Below are 23,452 nucleotides of genomic sequence, written 5' to 3' on the forward strand. Positions count from 1 at the left end.
ATTGAACATTAAACACACACACATACTATATATATTCTGTAAGATTATTTCCTGGCATTTCTGTGAGATGAATTCTATAAGGCAAAATCTTCTACAGAGTATTCACAGTATTATTTTGATAGATTCTTTCATCTGCCCTACAGCTAATGTATCAATTTGCACACCTGCCATAGTATTTGAGAACCTCAGTTCCCAAAACTCTCTTAATGTTGCCTTTTGAATTTTTGTCATTCTGATGAGTTAATTATGGTATTTCATGGTTTTAATATGCTTTTTTATTATTGGTGGGTTATTCGAATTTTGCTGTTTACACAAGCTGTGTGCGTGTCTTTATGTCTAGTAAGAGATGTAGATGTGTAGATACAGAGCTGTGTGGATATTAATTTTTTGTCAGATATGTTACATTCTATTGTTTTTGATTTTTGGTTTAGCTTATGGAGATTTTTTACCCTAAGTAATTTAAAAATTTTATATAATCCACATGTGGTATTTTTTTCTTTTTGACTTCTGTGTGCTGAGCAGGGTATTTCCCTGGCTTATAAGAAAAAAATGAAATAATTTATAATTACATCATATATAAAACAAACTTTATTTTAATATATGATTTTTTATTTTTCTCCTTTTTTTTTTCTTTGTCCCCAGAAACTATGGTTCCCTGTCATACATATTTTTTAGATTAGGTTTAGGTTTACAGAAAAGTTGTGCAGAGAGTATATCGAGTTCCCGTATTATCACCTTCCTCCTGCACGTTGTTTCTTCTATTAACACCTTGTGTTCCTGTGGTTCATTTGTAACAACTGATAATATTGATGTACTATTGTTATATTATTATACTTTATTATTAAACATTTAGTGTTAAATATTTGCAATTTCAACATTCCTCACATGTGCAATTTAGTGCCTTTTTTTTTTGCTGAATAATACTTGTATGGAGGTACCAGTTTGTTTATTCATTCACCTATTGAAGGAAGGACATCTTGGTTGCTTCCAATTTTGGCAGTTTATGCATAAAGCTGCTATAAACATTTGAGTGCAGTTTTTTTTATGTGGACATATGTTTTCTCCTTATTTATGTAAATAACTTAGGAATCCAATTGCTGGATCAAGTGGTAAGCCAATGTTTAGTTTTGTAAGCAATTGCCAAACGGTCTTCTCAGGTGGCTATGCCATTTTGCATTCCGATCAGCAATGAAGGAGAATTCCCATTGCTCCACATCCTCAGTAATATTTAATGTTGTCAATGTTTTGGGTTTTAGCCATTCTAATAAGGGTGTCATAGGGTCACTATGAGTCGGAATCCACTCGACAGCAGTGGGTTTGGTTTTTAGTTTTTGGTTAATAGGTGTATAGTGATATTTCATTTTTGTTTTGATTTGCAATTCCTTAATGACATATGATGTTGAGCATCTTTTCATTTGCTTCCTTGCCATCTGTCTATATTCTTTTGTGAGGTTTGTGTTCAGATCTGCATATTTTGTAATCAATTGTTTATTGTTGGATTTTAAGGGATTTTATTTTTTATTGTGCATTAGGTGAAAATGTACACAGCAAATTAGTTTCCTATTCAATATTTTGTACATTAAGTGTCTGATAACATTGGTTTCATTCCACACAATGTGTCAGCACTCTTCATTTCCATCCTAAGTTCTCCATTTCCCTTCATTCTGATTTTCTATCCCTTCCACTTTCTTATCTTTGCTTTTGGGCAAATGTCGCCTTTGGAGTTCAGATAATTGATTCTGAGGAGCATGATCCTCTCTGGTGTTATTGTTTATTTTATGGGTTTGTCTATGGTTTGACTAGAAGGTGGCCTCTGAGAATGGCTTTAGTTCTAGTTCAGAAGGTTGTCTCAGGGATTCCTCCAGTCTCTGTCAGACCAGCAAGTCTGTTTTTTTTTTTTTTTCTTGTGAATTTGAATTTTGTTCTGCATTTTTCTCTTGCTGTGTCTGGGAGCCTCTATTGTAATCCTTGTCAGAGCGGTCCATGGTGGTAGCCAGGCTTCTAGGGTCAGGCTGGTGGAGGCTGTGGTTTATGTGGTCCATTTGTCCTTTAGGCTAATGTTTTCCTTATGTCTTTGATTTTCTTCATTCTCCTTTGCTCCAGACAGGATGGAACCAATAGACAAATCTGAGATGGCTGCTTGCAAGCTTTTAAGACCTCAGACACTACTCACCAAAGTAGGATATAGAAGATTTTCTTTATGAACTGTGTTATGCCATTTGTCCTAGATGTCCCTCAAGACCATGGTCCCCAGCCCTCAACCCTGGCAACTTGATTCCTCAAGGTGTTTGGATTTATCTAGGAAGCTTCTATGACTTTGCCTTGATTAAGCTGTACTGACTTTCCCCATATTGTGGGCTGTCATTCCCTTCATCAAAGTTAACACTTGTCTACTATCTTGTTAGTGATTTCTTATCTGCTCCCTTCTTTCATAACCATCAAAGATTTTTTTTTTCCTTGTATAAACCTTTTCTTGGGTTTTTATAATAGTGGACTCATATGATATTTGTCCTTCTGTGATTTATTGATTCATTTCACTCAGCATAATGCTCTGCAGATTATCCATGTTGTGAGATGTTTTGTGGATTTGTCACTGTTCTTTATCATTGCATAGTATTCCATTGTGCGTATGTACCGTAATTTTTTTTTATCTACTCATCTGTTGATGGGCACTTAGGTTGTTTCCATCTTTTAGCTATTGTGAATAATGCGGCAGTGAAATGGGTGTGCATATGTCTGTTCATGTGATGGCTCTTATTTTTCTAGGATATATTCCTAGAAGTGGGATTGCTGGATCATGTGATATTTCTATTTCTAGCTTTTTAAGGAGATGCCATATCATTTTCTACAGTGGTTTGTACCATTTTACATATCCATCTGTAGTGGATGAGAGTTCCAGTCTCGAGAGGCGGGGCCAAGATGGCTGACTAGGTAGATGCTACCTCGGATCCCTCTTGCAACAAAGACTCGGAAAAACAAGTGAATCGATCACATACATGACAATCTACGAACCCTGACCAACAAACACAGATTTAAAGAGTTGACCTGAGTGACAGAGACCGAGAACGAACAACTACGGGGAAGCAGTGACTGTTTTCGGAGCCTGGAGCCAGCGTCCCAGTCAGGAAACCTTGGTGCCGGGCTTTGGACTGGGTGCAGGGGAGCTGAGCACGGGCATCCTGTGACGGCGCAAACACGGGGTGCAGCCCTACCCCCTGAACTGACCTCGGGAGGGGGCCCAGCCGGTCCGTGCGGGTGGCGCGGCGATGCTGCTGGCGGGAGGAGAAGTCGCCAGGAGGCAGCGACTGGTTTCAGAGCCGGGAGTGCGGCGTCCCAGCCGGGGAACCTTGGTGCCGGCTTTGGACTGGGTGCAAGGTGGCTGAGCACGGCATCCTGTGACGGTGCAAACATGGGGTGCAGCCCCAGTCCCCTGAACTGACTTCGGGGGAAGCGCAGCCAGTGCACACAGGCGGTGCAGTGACGTGGCTGACAGGAGGAGAAGTCACCGGGAGGCAGCGACTGTTTTTGGAGCCGGGAGTGCAGTGTCCTGGCTGGGGAACCTTGACGCTGGGCTTTGGACTGGCAGCGGAGGAACTGACCGCGGCTTCTGAGACAGCGCAAGCATGGGATGCAGGCCTGACCCTCAGGGGCAATCTCTACCCAGCCAGCGCACACAGGCGAGGCGCCCCTCGGGAATCTCAGATGAAACAGTCATCCCAAGCAAGATAAGTAACTTTGTCTATATTCTGGGGTGCTACTCTCTCCTATTTATCTGAACACTCCCCTCCCCTTCCCAGGCGGCTTTGTTAACATTGGAATTTCCAGAGCCAGAGGGAGAACTGCTCCACGGTTTTTCTTTTCCTTTTTTTTTATTTGTCTTTTCCTAACCCATTCTTCTGGCCTGAGAGAAGCAACCACAAAAAACCTAGGGACCAAAAATTCTTCCCTAATTGGACTAAAAACACAGAACCAGCTCCAGCCAAGCATATGTGATCCACAGTCTTGGGCTTTCATCCCTACAGGAAACAAGGTGGCTATTATAATGCAAAGGCATTTCTGATAGGGATCTGACTGCAATTGTTTTAGCGGATTTACTGGAAAGACAAGTTTCCCAGGTCTGATATCTCTGCGTATTCAACAGAGACCTCACTGACCCACAACAGGGAACTGAGGGCTGAAGCTCCCCCCAGACCACCTAGCCTCCTGCCTTAGGGGTCTAAGGAAGGTGACAGCTACCAATCTGTGGAGGTACTTGCATTGGGGGCCTAAGGTACAGCTGCAGAGCCCACGAACCAAGGTGCTTTAGGAATAGAGTCACACCTACCTCACTGGCACTTGGGGGAAGACTGTCAGCATCCTGCTCCTGCTGGAGTGTGAACCCCAGCTGCTACTAGAATCTGGTGCACAAAACTAGCACCACTACTTCTCAAGGTGGATAGGTGACAGTCTGCATCGCACACTTGATGACCCAAAATCAGATTCTACTCAAGAATAGTGAATAGACTCAGGCATATATATCTGGTAACAGCCCAAGCCAGCTGGTAATAGGCCATAAGTGAGTCAAGGGCTACAACAATCAAGACAGCGCAATCTAGTAGCCCGTCTACATATATTGAAAGAAAACAAAACAAGATAAGACTCAGTGAGCAAATATAGAATAAATCACTACAATATCTTAGTGATGGCTCGGAGACAGCAGTCGATATCAAACCACATAAAGAAGCAGACCATGACTGCTTCTACAACCCCCCAAACGAAAGAATCAAAATCTTTCCCAAAAGAAGATACAATCCTGGAATTGCCAGATACAGAATATAAAAAACTAATTTACAGAATGCTTCAAGACATCGGGATGACCTCAGAAATGAAATAAGGCAAGCTACTTTTTTACAGAAAAAGCCAAGGAACACACTGATAAAGCAGTTGAAGAACTCAAAAAGATTATTCAAGGACATAGTGGAAAAATTAATAATTTGCAAGAATCCATAGAGAGACAGCATTCAGAAATCCAAAAGATTAACAATAAAATTACAGAATTAGACAACGCAATAGGAAGTCAGAGGAGCAGACTCAAGAAATTAGAATGAAGAGTGGGAACTCTGGAGGACCGGGGAATTAACACCGACATAGCTGAAAAAAAATCCGATAAAAGAATTTAAAAAAATGAAGAAACCCTAAGAATCATATGGGACTCTATCAAGAAGAATAACTTGCGTGTGATTGGAGTCCCAAAACAGGGAGGGAGGACAGAAAACACAGAGAGAATAGTTGAAGATCTGCTGACAGAAAACTTCCCCGACATCATGAGAGACAAAAGGATATCCATCCAAGATGCTCATCGAACCCCATTTAAGATTGATCCAAAAAGAAAAACACCAAGACATATTATCATCAAACTTGCCAAAACCAAAGATAAAGAGAAAATTTTAAAAGCAGCCAGGGATAAAAGAAAGGTCTCCTACAAAGGAGAATCAACAAGAATAAGTTCAGACTACTCAGCAGAAACCATGCAGGCAAGAAGGCAAGGGGATGACATATACAGAGCACTGAAGGAAAAAAACTGCCAACCAAGGATCATATATCCAGCAAAACTCTCTCTGAAATATGAAGACGAAATTAAGATATTTACAGATAAACAGAAGCTTAGAGAATTTGCAAAAACCAAACCAAAGCTACAAGAAATACTAAAGGAAATTGGTCAGAAAACCACTAATATCAGATACCAGCATAACACAAGGTCACAGAACAGAACATCCTGATATCAACTCAAATAGGGAAATCACAAAACAAATTAAGATTAATTTAAAAAAAGAAAAAAACGCTCAAAACAGGGAATCATTGAAGTCAATATGTAAAAGATCACAATAATCAGAAAGAGGGACTAAATACAGGTGGCATAGAACTGCCATATGGAGAGGGATACAAGGCGATATAGGACAATACAAGTTAGGTTTTTACTTAGAAAAATAGGGGTAAATATTAAGGTAACCACAAAGAGGTATAACAAGTCCATAACTCAAAATAAAAACCAAGAAAAACGTAACGACTCAGCAAACAAAGTCAAATACTATAAAAATGAGGAACACACAATTTACAAAGAAAAACGTCTCAGCACAAAAAAGTAAGTGGAAAAATGAAATTGTCAACAACACACATAAAAAGGCATCAAAATGACAGCACTAAACACATACTTATCTGTAATTACGCTGAATGTAAATGGACTAAATGCACCAATAAAGAGACAGAGAGTCTCAGACTGGATAAAGAAACACGATCCGTCTATATGCTGCCTACAAGAGACACACCTTAGACTTAGAGATACAAACAAACTAAAACTCAAAGGATGGAAAAAAATACATCAAGCAAACAGTAGGCAAAAAAGAGCAGGAGTAGCAATATTAATTTCTGACAAAGTAGACTTTAAAGTTAAATCCACCACAAAGGATAAAGAAGGACACTACATAATGATTAAAGGGACAACTGACCAGGAGGATATAACCATATTAAATATTTATGCACCCAATGACAGGGCTGCAAGATACATAAAACAAACTTTAACAGAACTGAAAAGTGAGACAGACACCTCCACAATTATAGTAGGAGCCTTCAACACACCACTTTCAGAGAAGGACAGGACATCCAGTAAGAAGCTCAATAGAGACATGGAAGACCTAATTGCTACAATCAACCAACTTGACCTCATTGACTTACATAGAACTCTCCACCCAACTGCTGCAAAGTATACTTTTTTTTCTAGCGCACATGGAACGTTCTCTAGAATAGACCAGATATTAGCTCATAAAACCAACCTTTGCAGAATCCAAAACATCAAAATATTACAAAGCATCTTCTCAGACCAGAATGCCATAAAAGTGGAAATCAATAACAGAAAAATTAGGGAAAAGAAATCAAATAGTTGGAAACTGAACAATACCCTCCTGAAAAAAGACTGGGTTATAGAAGACATTAAGGAGGGAATAAAGAAATTCGTAGGATGCAACGAGAATGAAAATACTTCCTATCAAAACCTCTGGGACACAGCAAAAGCCGTGCTCAGAGGCCAATTTATATCGATAAATGCACACATACGAAAAGAAGAAAGAGCCAAAATCAGAGACTGTCCCTACAACTTGAACAAATAGAAAGTGAGCAACAAAAGAATCCATCAGGCACCAGAAGAAAACAAATAATAAAAATTAGAGCTGAACTAAATGAATTAGAGAACAGAAAAACAATTGAAAGAATTAACAAAGCCAAAAGCTGGTTCTTTGAAAAAATTAACAAGATTGATAAACCATTGGCCAGAATGACTAAAGAAATACAGGAAAGGAAACAAATAACCCGAATAAGAAACGAGATGGGCCACATCACAGAAGACTCAACTGAAATTAAAAGAGTCATATCAGAGTATTACGAAAAATTGTACTCTTAACAAATTTGCAAACCTAGAAGAAATGGATGAATTCCTGGAAAAACACTACCTACCTAAACTAACACAAGCAGAAGTAGAACAACAAAATAGACCCATAACAAAAAAAGGGATTGAAACGGTAATCAAAAAACTCCCAACAAAAAAAAGCCCTGGCCCGGACGGCTTCACTGCAGAGTTCTACCAACTTTCAGAGAAGAGTTAACACCATTACTACTAAAGGTATTTCAAAGCATAGAAAATGACGGAATACTACCTAACTCATTCTATGAAGCCACCATATCGCTGATACCAAAACCAGGTAAAGACATCACAAAAAAAGAAAATTACACACCTATATCCCTCATGAACATAGATGCAAAAATCCTTAACAAAATTCTAGCCAATAGAATTCAACAACATATCAAAAAAGTAACCCACCATGACCAAGTGGGATTTATACCAGGTATGCAAGGCTAGTTTAATATTAGAAAAACCATTAATGTAATCCAGCATATAAATAAAACAAAAGAAAAAACCACATGATCTTATCAATTGATGCAGAAAAGGCATTTGACAAAGTCCAACACCCATTTATGATAAAAACTCTCACCAAAATAGGAATTGAAGGAAAATTCCTCAACATAAAAAAGGGCCTCTATTTAGCCAACATCACCCTAAATGGAGAGAGCCTGAAAGCATTTCCCTTGAGAACGGGAACCAGACAAGGATGCCCTTTATCACCGCTCTTATTCAACATCGTACTTGAAGTCCTAGCCAGGGCAATTAGGCTAGACAAAGAAATAAAGGGCATCTGGATTGGCAAGGAGGAAGTCAAATTATCTCTATTTGCAGGTGACATGATCTTATACACACAAAACCCTAAGGAATTCTCAACAAAACTACTGAAACTAATAGAAGAGTTTGGCAGAGTCTCAGGTTATGAGATAAACATACAAAATTCACTTGGATTCCTCTACATCAACAAAAAGAACATCGAAGAGGAAATCACCAAATCAATACCATTCACAGTAGGCCCCAAGAAGATAAAATACTTGGGAATAAATCTTACCAAAGATGTAAAAGATCTATACAAAGAAAACTACAAAGTACTACTACAAGAAACTGAAAAGGACCTACTTAAGTGGAAAAACATACCTTGCTCATGGATAGGAAGACTTAACATAGTAAAAATGTCTATTCTACCAAAAGCCATCTATGCATACAATGCACTTCCGATCCAAATTCCAATGTCATCTTTTAATGTGATGGAGAAACAAATCACCAACTTCATATGGAAGGGAAAGAAGCTTCGGATAAGTAAAGCATTTCTGAAAAAGAAGAAGAAAGTGGGAGGCCTCACTTTACCTTATTTCAGAACCTATTATACAGCCACAGTAGTCAAAACAGCCTGGTACTGGTACAACAACAGGCACATAGACCAATGAAACAGAATTGAGAACCCAGATATAAATCCATCTGTATATGAGCAGCTGATATTTGACAAAGGCCCAGTGTCAGTTAATTGGGGAAAAGATAGTCTTTTTAACAAATGGTGCTGGCATAACTGGATATCCATTTGCAAAAAAATGAAACAGGACCCATACCTCACACCATGCAGAAAAACTAACTCCAAGTGGATCACAGACCTAAACATAAAGACTAAAACGATAAAGATAATGGAAGAAAAAATAGGGATAACATTAGGAGCCCTAATACAAGGCATAAACAGAATACAGAACATTACCAAAAATGACGAAGAGAAACGAGATAACTGGGAGGTCCTAAAAATCAAACACCTATGCTCATCTTAAGACTTCACCAAAAGAGTAAAAAGACCACCTACAGACTGGGAAAGAATTTTCAGCTATGACATCTCCGACCAGCATCTGATCTCTAAAATCTATATGATTCTGTCAAAACTCAACCACAAAAAGACAAACAACCCAATCAAGAAGTGGGCAAAGGATATGAACTCGCACTTTACTAACAAAGATATTCAGGCAGCTAACAGATACATGAGAAAATGCTCTCAATCATTAGCCATTAGAGAAATGCAAATTAAAACTACGGTGAGATTCCATCTCATTCCAGCAAGGCTGGCATTAATCCAAAAAACACAAAATAATAAATGTTGGAGAGGCTGCGGAGAGATTGGAACTCTTATCCACTGCTGGTGGGAATGTAAAATGGTACAACCACTTTGTAAATCTATCTGGCATTTCCTTAAAAAGTTAGAAATAGAACTTCCATACAACCCAGAAATCCCACTCCTCGGAATACACCCTAGAGAAATACGAGCCTTCACACGAAGAGATACATGCACACCCATGTTTATTGGAGCTCTATTTACAATAGCAAAAAGCTGGAAGCAACCAAGGTGTCCATCAACGGATGAATGGGTAAATAAATTGTGGTATATTCACACAATGGAATACTACGCATCGATGAAGAACAGTGACGAATCTGTGAAACATTTCATAACATGGAGGACCCTGGAAGGCATTATGCTGAGCGGAATTAGTCAGAGGCAAAAGGACAAATATTGTGTAAGACCACTGTTATAAGATCTTGAGAAATAGTATAAACTGAGAAGAACACATTCTTTTGTGGTTACGAGGGGGGGAGGGAGGGAGGGCGGGAGAGGGTTTTTTACTGATTAGTTAGTAGATAAGAACTGCTTTAGGTGAAGGGAAGGACGATACTCAATGCATGGAAGGTCAGCTCAACTGGACTGGACCAAAAGCAAAGAAGTTTCTGAGATAAAGTGAATGCTTCGAAGGTCAGCGGAGCAAGGGCGGGGGTTTGGGGACTATGGCTTAAGGGGACTTCTAAGTCAACTGGCAAAATAATTCTATTATGAAAACATTCTGCATCCCACTTTGAAAGGTGGCATCTGGGGTCTTAAATGCTAACAAGCGGCCATCTAAGATGCATCAATTGGTCTCAACCCACCTGGATCAAAAGAGAATGAAGAACACCAAGGTCACATGATAACTAAGAGCCCAAGAGACAGAAAGGGCCACATGAACCAGAGACTTACATCATCCTGAGACCAGAAGAACTAGTTGGTGCCCAGCCACAACCGAAGACTGCCCTGCCATGGAGCATAACAGAGAACCCCTGAAGGAGCAGGAGATCAGTGGGATGCAGACCCCAAATTCTCACAAAAAGACCATACTTAATGGTCTGACTGAGACTAGAGGAATCCCGGCGGTCATGGTCCCCAAACCTTCTGTTGGCCCAGGACAGGAACCATTCCCGAAGACAACTCATCAAACTTGAAAGGGACTGGACAGTGGGTAGGAGAGAGATGCTGATGAAGAGTGAGCTATTTGTATCAGGTGGACACTTGAGACTGTGTTGGCATCTCCTGTCTGGAGGGGGGATGGAAGGGTAGAGAGGGTTGGAGGCTGACAAAATTGTCACGAAAGGAGAGACTGGAGGGGCTGACTCATTAGGGGGAGAGCAAGTGGGAGTATGGAGTAAGGTGTATATAAACTTATATGTGACAGACTGACTTGATTTGTAAACATTCACTTGAAGCTCAATAAAAATTATATATAAAAAAAAGTACTCAATTTACACTTAAAAAAAAAAAAAAGAGTTCCAGTCTCCCTGCAGCTTCTCCAACATTTTTTTTTTTTTTGATTAGTTCCAGTAATGTTGGGGTGAGCTAGTATCTCATTGTAGTTTTGATTTGCATTTTTCTAGTGGCTAATGATCCTGAGCATTTCCTCATGTGTCTAATAGCTGCCTGAATGTCTTCTTTAATGAAGTGTCTGTTCATATCCTTTGCCCATTTTTTAATTGGATTATTTTTTCTTTCTGTTGTTGAGGTGTTGAAGTATTCTATAAATTTTAGAGATTAGACCTTTGGGTGAAATGTTGTAGCCCATTTTTTTCCCCCCCGTCCATAGTTTCTCTTTTTATTCTTTTGGTGAAGTCTTTTGATGAGTACAAGTGTACAATTTTTAGGTGCTCCCGGTTATCTTGTTTATCTTCTGGGGTTTGTATATTGTTAGTTATGGTTTGTTTTGTATTTATGCCATGTTATCAGGGCATGTAGCATTGTCCGTATTTTTTCGTCTGTGATCTTTATTGTTTTAGGTTTATATTTAGGTCTTTGATCCTTTTTGTGTATGGTGTAAGGTATGGGCCCTGTTTCTTTTTTTTACAGATGGATGTCTTGATTTGCCAACACCGTTTGTTAAAAAGACTGTCTTTTCTCCATTTAATGGACTTGAGTCCTTTGTCAAAGAAAAGGTGACCATAGGTGGGTGGATTTACATCTGTGATCTCAGTTTTTTTCCATTGGTCTATATGTCTGTTGTTGTACCAGTACCAAGCTGTTTTGACTACCATGGCTATGTAGTAGGTTCTGAGATCAGGTAGTGTGAGTCCTCCTACTTTGTTCTTTTTCTTCAATAATGCTTTGCTTATTTTGCTTTGCTCTTTCTATATAAAGTTGGTGATTAGTTTTTCCATTTGTTAAAGAATGCTGTTGGTATGTGTATTGGGATTGCTTTATACCTATAGATCACTTTGGGCAGAGTTGATGTTTTCACAGTGTTGAGTCTTACTGTCCAAGCGTGTGGTATGTTTTTCCATTTATGTAGGTCTCTTGCAATAGTGTTTTGTGATTTTCTTTGTATAGGTCTTTTTTTTTTTTTTTTTAATCCCTGGTTAGGTTTATTCCTAAATCTTTTATTTCTTTAGGGGCTATTAAAAATGGTGTTGTTTTCTTGATTTCCTTTTTGAAGTTCTTTTTTTTGGTGTATAGGAATCCAGCTGATTTTTTTATGTTGATCTTGTATTCTGCTGTTGAGCCGAATTTGTCTATTAGTTCCAGTAGTTTTCTTGTGGAATCCCTGTGGTCCTCTATGTATAGTATCATATCATCTGCAAATAGGGATGGTTTTACTTCTTCCCTTCTGATTTGGATGCCCTTCATTTCTTTTTCTTGCCTTGTCGCTCTAGCTAGGACTTCCAGCACAACAATGTTAAGTAGGAGTGGTGATTAAGGGCATCCTTGTCTTGCTCCCATTCTCAGGGGGAATGCTTTCATCTACTCTCTGTTGAGAGTGATGTTGGCTGTTGGTTTTGTATAGATGCCCTCTTTTATGTCAAGGGATTTCCTTTCTATTCCTATTTTATTGAGAGTTTTTATCAGGAATGCCTTTGCCCATTTTTTAATTGGATTGTTTGACTTTTTATTGGTGAGGTGTTGAAGTTTTCTGTAAGTTTTAAAATTAGACCCTTGTCGATTATGTCATAGCTAACATTTTATGCTATTATATGTAATGGGTTTATTATTGTTATTTTAAAATGAATTAGTAAATATTTTTAAATTTTCTCAGTCTTATGTTCTAATACTATAAATATTGATAGATGCAACCCATACAAAAGGTCTTTTGGTAGTCTTTAGTAATTTTTAAGAATGTAAAGAAATCCTTTTTCCTTTTAAAACTTCTCATTTTAATCTGGGAATTTTAGTTTTTAATCTATTTCAGGGGTCCCCAACACCACCTACATATTTGTTCATTCACTGCAAGGACTCATGGGATTCAGCCTATATTTGTACTCACGGCTAAGGTGAAAGGATACACAACAGTATCAGAAATCTATGTGCAGACTTCTTGTGCTCTATCTTTCCCACAGGGATTTACACTACACCTGCTCCTTTGTCTAGCAGTGAAAAGCACCCAATGTCTTTATTGGTAGCTCGATGACAATGGGTTTGTTAGTCAGGTAGGCACCCTCTGCCTAGCAACTATAAAAACTCCAGAGTCCCAGAAGGAAAGCACATGTTCAGTGCCCCAGGTGAGAAAGAAATCTTACCACTTAGGGAGAATCATATCATTGTAGGGAACTCTTTCTCAGTCCAGTTCCTGGATATCAACCAAGGGCCAATCTTAAGCAACCACTTCTAAAGATGGTAGTCTCAAGTCAGCAGTGTTAACTCTGTTGTGCACATCTGTTCACCTTGAACCTGAGTTATGGGTGTGTGCGTGTGCATGTGTGTTTATGTACTGCTACTGGATTTGGAGCCTTCTTCTGAAGTTTTTAAGAGCATTCGGGGGACATTTTATTTTACACCTTGACTTCCTTCTATCTCAGGTAACAGCTTTATATATACCAAATATATGGATAGAAAACAGCTCTTTTTCCTTCTACAGTCAGGATATACTTGTGCTGTCCCTAGTCTCATACTATTAGCCTGGTTTTAGTTTCCAGCTCTGACCCATCAGGTTCAGTTTTCCTATGTGATATTTGTGTGTATCACACATCTCTAACGTGTGCTTATACGTGTGTATATATACATAATATACATAGGTATATATATAAATTTAATCTATATTTGTTATATATATACACATGTGCACACACACACATATATACATGCACACGTACACTGACAGATGTATCAGGATAAAAAAAGCATGATAATTTATAAGATTTGTATCAAGATGTGACAGTTATTTCCAGTATCACTGCTCATTATTTGATGGACTTTTTTTGATATGGTGACAAATCTTTCTTCAGATTGATAGCTGCGATCTCTTTTCCTCATCTCTTACTTCATCCTCATAGTTTTAATTTATTTTTGCACCTCTCTGTGCTTTGTTTTTTTATTTTACTTTTTAAAATTTTGTTGTTGCTGTTAGGAGTATACACAGCAAAACATACACAAATCCAACAGTCACTACATGTACAATTCAGTGGCATTGATTACGTTCTTTGAGTTGTGCAACCATTCTCACCCTCCATTTCTGAGTTGCTTCTCCCACATTAACTTAAACTCACTGTCTGCTTAGGCTCCTGTCTTTTCAGTTGCAGTTGTCACTTTGATCCCATGCAGATAGTTCTTAGAAGAACGTAAGGCTCAAGGCAGATATTTTTGGTTTAAAGTTTAAAGAATCTCTCAGGGCAGTAGTTTCAGGGGCTCACCCAGGCTCCATGGCTCCAGAAAGCCTAGAGTCAATAGAATTTGAAATTAGTGGTTACCGAGTATGGGAGGGAGGGGAAAAGGGGGTAACAGTGATGTAAGAATCGTATTAAGGATATGGTTGCACGGCAGATTATTATAATTCCTGTCAATAAGTTGTGCACCTGTAAAAATTTGAATTGGTAAAAGTTGTGTGATAGATATATTTACACCAATGGCAAAAAAAAAAAGTCGCTACTGATTCTGCTTGTCGTTAGGTGCCGTTGAGTTGGTTCTGACTCATAGTGACCCTGTATACTACAGAAGGAAACACTACCCAGTCTTGCACCATGCGAACAGTCGTTACGCTTGAGCCCATTGTTGCAGCCACTGTGTGAATCCATTTCATTGTGAGGGTCTTCCTCTTTTCCACTGACCCTGTACTTTACCAAGCATGATGTCTTTCTCCAGGGACTGATCCCTCCTAATAACATGTCCAGAGTATGTAAGAAATAGGCTCACCCTCCTTGCTAATAAGGAGCATTCTGGTTGTACTTCTTCCAAGACAGATTTGTTCGTTCTTTGGCAGTCCATGGTATATTCAATATTCTTCACCAACACCACAATTCAAAGGTGCCAGTTCTTCTTCGGTCTTCTTTATTCATTGTCCAGCTTTTGCATTCATATGATGCGATTGAAAATATCACGGCTTGGGTCAGGCGCACCTTAGTCTTCAAGGTGACACCTTTGCTTTTCTATATTTTAAAGAGGGCTTTCGTAGCAGATTTGCCCGATGCAATGCGTCTTTTGATTTCTTGACTGCTTCTTCCGTGGGTGTTGATTGTGGATCCAAGTAAAATGAAATCCTTGACAACTTCAGCCTTTTCTCTGTTTATCATGATGTGGCTTATTGGTCCACTTGTGAGGATTTTTGTTTTCTTTATGTTCAGGTGTAATCCATACTGAGAGCTCTGGTCTTTGATCTTCATCAGTAAGTGCTTCAAGTTCTCTTCACTTTCAGCAAGCAGTGTTGTGTCATCTGCATAACACAGGTTGTTAATGAGTCTTCCTCCAATCCTGATGCCCTCTTCTTCATACAGTCCAGCCTTGTGGATTATTTGCTCAGCATACAGATTGAATAGGTATGGTGAAAGTATAGACCCCTGGGGCACACCTTTCCTGAGTTTAAACCACACAGTATCCGCTTGTTCTGTTTGAACAGCTGCCTCTTGATCTATGTACAGGTTCCTCATGAGCACCATTAAGTGGTCTGGAATTCCCATTCTTCACAATGTTATCCATAATTTATTATCATCAACACAGTCAGATGCCTTTGCATAGTCAATAAAACATAGGTTAACATCTTTCTGGCCTTCTCTGCTTTCAGCCAGGATCCATCTCACATCAGCAGTGATATCCCCTGGTTCCATGTCCTCTTCTGAATCTGGCCTGAATTTCTGGCAGTCCTCTGTTGCTATACTGCTGCAGCAGCTTTTGAATAAGCTTCAGCAAAATTTTACTTGTGTGTGATATTGTTTGATAATTGCTGCATTCGGTAGGCTCACCTCTCTTGGTGAAACTTCGCAATTCATATTCTGTCAATTCTTGGGGGCTTGTTTTTTGCCAATGCCTTCAGTGCAGCTGGGACTTCTTCCTGCAGTACCATTGGCTCCTGATCATATGATACGTCTTGAAATGTCTGAAAGTCAACCAATTCTTTTTGGTATGATGACTCTGTGTTTTCCTTCCACCTTCTTTTGATGCTTTCTGTGTCATATAATATTTTCCTCATGGAATCCTTCACTATTGCAACTTGAAGCTTGAGTTTTTTCTTCAGTTCTTTCAGCTTGAGAAATGCTAAGCATTTTATTGCCTTTTGGTTTTCTATCTCCATTTTGTACATGTGACTATACTAGTTTACTTTGTCTTCTCGATCCGCTCTATGAAATCTTCTGTTCATTTCTTTTACTTCATCATTTCTTTCTTTTGCTTTAGCTACTCAACATTCAAGAGCAAGTTTCAGAGTCTCTTCTGACATCCATTTTGGTCTTTACTTTCTTTCCTGTCTTTTTAATGACCTCGTTCTTCATGTATGATGTCCTTGATGTCATTCTACAACTCATCGTGTCCTTGGTCATCAGTGTTCCATTCATCAAATCTGTTTTTGAGATGGTCTTTAAATTCAGGTAGGATATACTCAAGGCCATACTTTGGCCCTTGTGGACTTGTTCTAATTTTCTTCAGTTTCAGCTTGAACATGCATAGAGCAATTGATGGTCTGTTCCACAGTCAGCCCCTGGCCTTGTTCTGACTGATGATATTGAGCTTTTCCTTCGTGCCTTTCCACAGATGTAGTCAGTTTGATTCTTGTGTATTCCATCTGGTGAGGTCCATGTGTATAGTTGCCATTTATGTTGGTGAAAAAAGGTATTTGCAATGAAGATGTCGTTGGTCTTGCAAAATTCTGTCATGTGGTCTCCAGCATGATGTCTGTCACCAAGGCCATATTTTCCAACTATAGATCCTTGTTGTTTCCAACTTTTTGCATTCCGATCACCAGTAATTATCAGTGCATCCTGATTGCATGTTCAATCAATTTCACACTGCAGAAGCTGGTAAAAATCTTTAATTTCTTCATCTTTCGCCCTAGTGGTTGGTGTGTAAATTTGAATAATAGTCGTATTAACTGGTCTTCCTTGTAGGCGTGTGGATTATGCTATCACTGACAGCATTGTATTTCAGGATAGAGTTTGAAATGCTCTTTTTGACAATGAGTGCAATGCCATTCCTCTTCAAGTTGTCATTCCCAGCACAGTGGATCATATGACTTTCTGATTCAAAATGGCCAATACCAGTCTATTTCAGCTCACTAATGCCTGGGATATTGATGCTTATGCCTTCCATTTCGTTTCTGATGATTTCCAATTTTCCTAGATTCATACTTCATACATTCCAAATTCTGATTATTAATGGATGTTTGCAGCTGTTCCTTCTCATTTTGAGTCGTGCCACATCAGCAAATGAAGGTCCCAAAAGCTTGAGTCCATCCATGTGATTCAGGTTGACTCTACTTTGAGGAGGAAGCTCTTTTGCAGTCATCTTTTGAGTGACTTCCAACCTGAGGGGCTCATCTTCCGGCTCTGTGTCAGACAGTGTTCTGCTGCTACTCATAAAGTTTTCACTGGCTAATTCTTTTCAGAAGTAGACTGCTGGATCCTTCTTCTTAGTCTGTCTTAGCCTGGAATCTCAGCTGAAAGCTGTCTGCCATGGGTAACCCTGTTGGTATCTGAATACCAATGGCATAGCTTCCAGCATCACAGCAACACACAAGCCCCCCAGTATGACAAACTGGCAGACACATGGGGGCTGATACTACTTATGTACCGTGAAAAGCCTCATGGGACGTGGTTCCTTGGTGTGGAGGTTTAGGGTCATGGTGTCAAGGACATCCTCGTTAATTGGCCTAATAACGTGTTTAGTGCTTCTGTTCTACCTCCTAGTTTCTTGCGTAGTGCCTGGGGTCTTAAAACCTTGCAAGCAGCCATTCAAGGCAAGACAGTTGGAAGAGAGATTCATCTGGAGCAACAGAGGAAGAAGGAGAGTCAGGAATAGGAGGAGGATATGAAATATGTGACTAAATGCCTCCATGGACAACTGCCTCCTTTGCTATGAGACCAGAATAAATGAATGGTGCCCAGATAACATTACCAAACATTTTAATGAAGGATCATATAGAAGAATCCTGATCAAAAGAGAAAGAATACAGAACAGAATTTCAAATGTATTTTTGATCTGTCCTCCCTGAAAATTCTGTTACTTTGTTTTCAAACACGTAATTAGATTTCTAGTCTTTTTTATTCACCATTTCAGTTAACTGTTTAAAAATTTCTGTATTTATGTTTGCAATGTTTTTCATTTTTTGAGAACACTTTTCATATTTACAAATAATTTCTGTAATAGCTTTGTAGTTATTTTATGTATATATTTTCTGTCTTTACTATTTAGAATTTAAAATACATTTAATGCTGTCTACATTAACTGTTTCTTTTAGACCCGTTTTTCTCACTTTTTTGCTTCTCTTTAATGCTTTCGAATTTCCCCCACATTGAGGGGTTGTGTGGTTTTTACTCATGTCCATAAATGAAAATGATCAAGGTTTCCTCAGTATTTAGAGGCTGTCTGGTGTATCTTTGAATACAGAATCAATAGTAAGCTCTGGAGCACAGGCACTTAAATTTGGTTTAAATGGGTGGGGATAGGAAAGTGAACAGTGGCAGGCTTCCTTTCAGCATGAGTGGGGGAGCTTTCCTCTTGGTGTGGGTGGTTAGGAACCTGTGGGGAGGAGCAGAAGTGGGAATAGAGTTCTCTTCTTTGAAGATGCATTTCTTGTATTTCTGGTGTGGTTGTGTACTTAGATATTAATTTTTATATTTCTTGTGTCATTTCAGTGAGGTTTTGGAATGGACAAGCAAAAAAAAAATACATTGCCTCAATTCCAAATATTAAACTGGAACTCTATAAAACTAATTTTACATTTATTAGAATGTAAAAACTATCATTGGTAATTGTATGACCTTAATTTCTTTTCAAATGAATCTTTAAACTGAAGTTGGAGGTAGCATAAAATAAGCACAGACTCTGGAACCAGGCTGCCTGGGTTGGAATCTTAGTTCTGATATTGGGAGGCTTGGGCATGAGACACAACCCTGTGTCCTTCAGTATCCTCATAGTGGATATAAAAATAATACCAGTTTTAAGGCATAGAAGGGAAATTTCTCAACATAATAAAGGGCGTCTATGCAAAACAAATCACCAACATTATTCTTGCTGGAGAGAGGCTGAAAACAGGAAAACAAGACAAGGATGTCCTCTATCATCACTCCTATTTAACATTGTGCTGTAGTTCTAGCTAGAGCAGTGTGGCCAGAAAAAGAAATAAAGGGTATCCAAATTGGTAATGAAGAAGTTAAATTGTCCGTATTTGCAGATATGATACTATACATAGAAAACACAAAAGACTTCACAAGAAAACTACCAGAACTAATGGAAAGATTCAGCAGAGTAGTAGGATACAAGATAAAGATAAAAAAATCAGCTGGGTTGCTATACACCAATAAAGAGAATGAAGAAAAGGAAATCAGGAAAACAATACCATTTATAATAGCCCCTAAAAAAATAAAATACTTAGGAATAAATCTAACCAGGGATGTAAAAGACCTATACAAGGAAAACTACAAAACACTACTACAAGAAACCAAAAGAAATCTACATAAATGGAAAAACATACCATGCTCATGGATAGGTAGACACAACATTGTGAAAATGACAATTCTCCCCAAAGCAATTCACAAATACATTACAATCCTGATCCAAATACCAACAACATTCTTTAAAGAGTTAGAAAAATTAATTATTAACTTTATATGGAAATGGAAGAAGCCCTGGATAAGTAAAGCACTATTAGAAGAATAAAGTAGGAGGACACACACTACCTGACCTCGGAACCTACTATACAGCTTCTGTAGCCAAAACAGCCTGGTACTGGTACAATGACAGATATATTGACCAATGGAACAGAATTGAGAACCCAGATGTAAATCCATCCACCTGTCGTCTCCTGATCTTCAACAAGGGCCTAAAGTTCATCAAATGGGGAAAAGACAGTCTTTTTAACAAATAGTTCTGGCAAAACTGGATGTCCATCTGCAAAAAAAAGTAACAGGACCCATACCTCACACCGTACACAAAAACTAATTAGAAATGGATCAAAGACCTAAATAAAAGCCAAAAACTATAAAGATCAGAGGAGAAAAAAATAGGATTAATACCAGAGGCCCTGCTACAAGGCATTAACAGGATACAAACCATAACCAACAACACACAAACTCCAGATAAGCTAGATAACTGGGATCTTCTAAAAATTAAATACTTATGCTCATCAAAAGACTTCACAAAAGAGTGAAAAGAGAACCTATAGACTGGGAAAAAAATTTTGGCTATTACAAATCAGACAAAGGTCTAATCTCTAAAATCTATAGGAAAATCCGGCACCTCTACAACAAAAAGACGAATAATCCAATTTAAAAATGGTCAAAGGAAATGAGCAGATACTTCACCAGAGAAGACATTCAGGCAGCCAACAGACACATGAGGAAATGCTCACAATCACTAGTCCTTAGAGAAATGCAAATCAAAACCACAATGAGATACCATATCACCCCAGTAGTACTGGCATGAATCAAAAAGACAGGAGATAACAAAGGTTGGAGAGGCGCTGGGGAGATTGGAACTCTTATGCAGTGCTGGTGGGAATGCAAAATGGTAGAATCATTTTGCAAAACGGTATGACATGTCCTTAGAAAGCTAGAAATAGAAATACCATATGGTCCAACAATCCCACTCCTAGGGAAGTAGTCTTTACTTTCAACATATGCATATCCATGTTCGTTGCAGCATTGTTCACAATAGCAAAAAGTGGAAACAACCTATGGCCATCAATAGATGAATGGATAAACAAACTATGGTACATACACACAATGGAGTATTACGCAATGATAAAGAACAATGATGAATCTGTGAAGCATCTCATAATGTGGATGAATCTGGAGGGCATTACACTGACTGAAATAAGTCAATCACAAAAGGACAAATATTGTATGAGAGCACTACTGTAAAAACTCATGAAAAGGTTTACATACAAAAAGAAACAATCTTTGATGGTTACAAGGGAGGGAAAGGGTAGATAAGTGGTAACTTTGGTGAAGGGTCAGACAGTACATAATACTGGAGAAGCTAGCACAACTTGTATAAAGCAAGGTCATGGAAGCTCCATAGATACATCCAAACTCTGAGGGACTGAATTGCTGGGCTGAGGGTTGTGGGAACCGTGGTCTGAGGGAGCATATAGCTCAACTGACATAACATAGTTTATAAAGAAAATGTTCTACATTCTACTTTGGTGAGTAACATCTGGGGTCTTAAAAGCCTGTGAGTGGCCATCTGAGATACTTAACTGGTCTCAACCCTTCAGGAACAAGGGAAAAGGAAGAAAACTAGACACAAGGGAAAGATTAGTCCAAAGGACTAACGGACTACATCTGCCACGGCCTCCACTAGACTGAGTTCAGTACGATGAGATGGTGTCCAGCTACCACCACTGACTGCTCTGACAGGGATCATAATAGAGGGTCCCGGACAGAGCTGGAGAAAAATGTAGAACAAAATTCTAGCTCACAAAAAAAGACCAGACTTACTGGCCTGAGAGAAACTGGAGAAACCTTTGGAGTATGGCCCTGGACACCTTTCTAGCTCAGTAGTGAATTCAGTCCTGAGGGTCACATTTCAGCCAAAGATTAGACATGCCTATTTTATTATTGAAATGAAAGGGAGACTAAAGGGGCACACTGGCCCAGGGACAAGGACTAGAAGGCAGGAGGGGACAGGAAAGCTGATAGTAGGCAACCCAGGGTCCAGAAGGGAGAGTGTTGTCGTGTCGTGGAGTTGTTAACCAATGTCATAAAACAATATATGTACTAACTGTTTGATGAGAAAGTAGTTTGCTCTGTAAACCTTCATCTAAAATACAATAAAAAAAAATACCAATTTTAAATGATTGGAGATTCAAATTAACTAATATTCATCAAGTGCCTATGTAATATTTGTCACTTAGTGCTAGATGAGTGTTTAATAAAAATAAATATAAAAAAAAAATAAAATCGTGTATTATGAATTTAATTCCAAACAATGATTTCTCTTGAATGATTGCAGTGGATATTTGAGTTGCTTAAATAACCATGTTTGTATTTTTCTTTATTTTTTACAGCTTATCGTGAGCCTCATTATTATTACCAGTTCACAGCTCGATATCATGCAGCTCCCTGCAATAGCATCTATAATATTTCTTTTGAGAAGAAGCTTCTTCAAATTTTAAGCAAATTGGTTCTTGACCTTTCATGTGAAATTTCCTTACTTAAATCAGAATGCCATCGTGTTAAAATGCAAAGAGCTGGTTTGCAAAATGAATTGTTCTTTACATTTTCAGGTAAGCATGTCCAATTCTCTGAGGAAGACAAATTGAGGACAGACAGATACATTGTGAATTACCAACAGCATTTTTTAGTATATAAATACTATAAATCTGAATTTTTCATGTTCCCTACTTTGATTAGCCCCCAAATAAAACTCTGCTGATTCATATACTTAGTGAAAAGTTTGCTATATCACATAATTATGTTGCTAAAATTTACTGTAGACTAGAATTTAGTATAAAGAATATCATGAGATTGGAAGCCCTGGTGGTGTAGTGGTTGAGAGCTACAGCTGCTAACCAAAAGGTTGGCAGTTCGAATCCACTGGGTACACCTTGCAAACTCTATGTGACAGTTCTGCTCTGCCCTATAGGGTCGTATGAGTCAGGAATCGACCCAATGGCAACGGATTTTTATTTTTTTAAATCATGATATTTAGCTATACAGATTTAATTTGTAAAAGGATGCTATTATAAGATAGGTCAGTATAATGGATGGAACAGGAGGACTGTTCTAACAACTTTGTGTGCTTGTCCTCTTAATCCAGAGTGGAGGTCCAATATATTCTGAAAAATAAATCTAGAGACTTCAGATTTATAAATGGTCTATTTATGAATGAGCACTTAGGAGTAGCTATCCCATGTGTTTTTAAAGAGTTCCAGTGGCAATAGGACTCCATTTTCTTTTCATCTCAAATGCTATTGTTTTGCTTTTTTCCTTTTTCCTTGATTATCTATCAGTGTTTTTTTTTTTTTTAATGTACCCATTTTTCTGATTTTTCATTCTCTATTTTGAGCCTCCTAGGACTGAATCTTTAGAGAGCACAATTGAGAGGCATGACGCTTTAACGGAAAAGAACAGGAGAATTTGAACCCTATTTTTACTGCTTTTTATCTTTCTTACTACTTTTCTCTTTTCCAGGAAATCACTAGAGTTTTTCTTTAGGCCCTGAGACAAATTAGCAGAGAAAGACTGACTTTTTCTTAAGCTCTCCAAAGACCCACTATTAACATTCGTAGGAGTTATGGAGTTTTTGTACCTTGGTCCTTTTTACTAGGTGTGAGATTCCTTAGGAAACCTGAGAAGTGT

General features: G+C 38.5%; 1 protein-coding gene across 1 annotated transcript in view; it reads left to right on the plus strand.

Moving 5' to 3' along the window:
- ZPBP (zona pellucida binding protein) overlaps positions 1-23,452 on the plus strand; it is a 202,016-nt gene that overhangs the window by 34,365 nt on the left and 144,199 nt on the right. Inside the window, exon 5 of the mRNA XM_003407109.4 lies at positions 22,159-22,377. Within this exon, the coding sequence (XP_003407157.1) occupies positions 22,159-22,377 (219 nt within the window). The remainder of the gene's footprint in view (positions 1-22,158; positions 22,378-23,452) is intronic.

This window comes from Loxodonta africana, chromosome 8, assembly GCF_030014295.1.
Source record: "Loxodonta africana isolate mLoxAfr1 chromosome 8, mLoxAfr1.hap2, whole genome shotgun sequence".
NCBI lineage: Eukaryota > Metazoa > Chordata > Mammalia > Proboscidea > Elephantidae > Loxodonta > Loxodonta africana.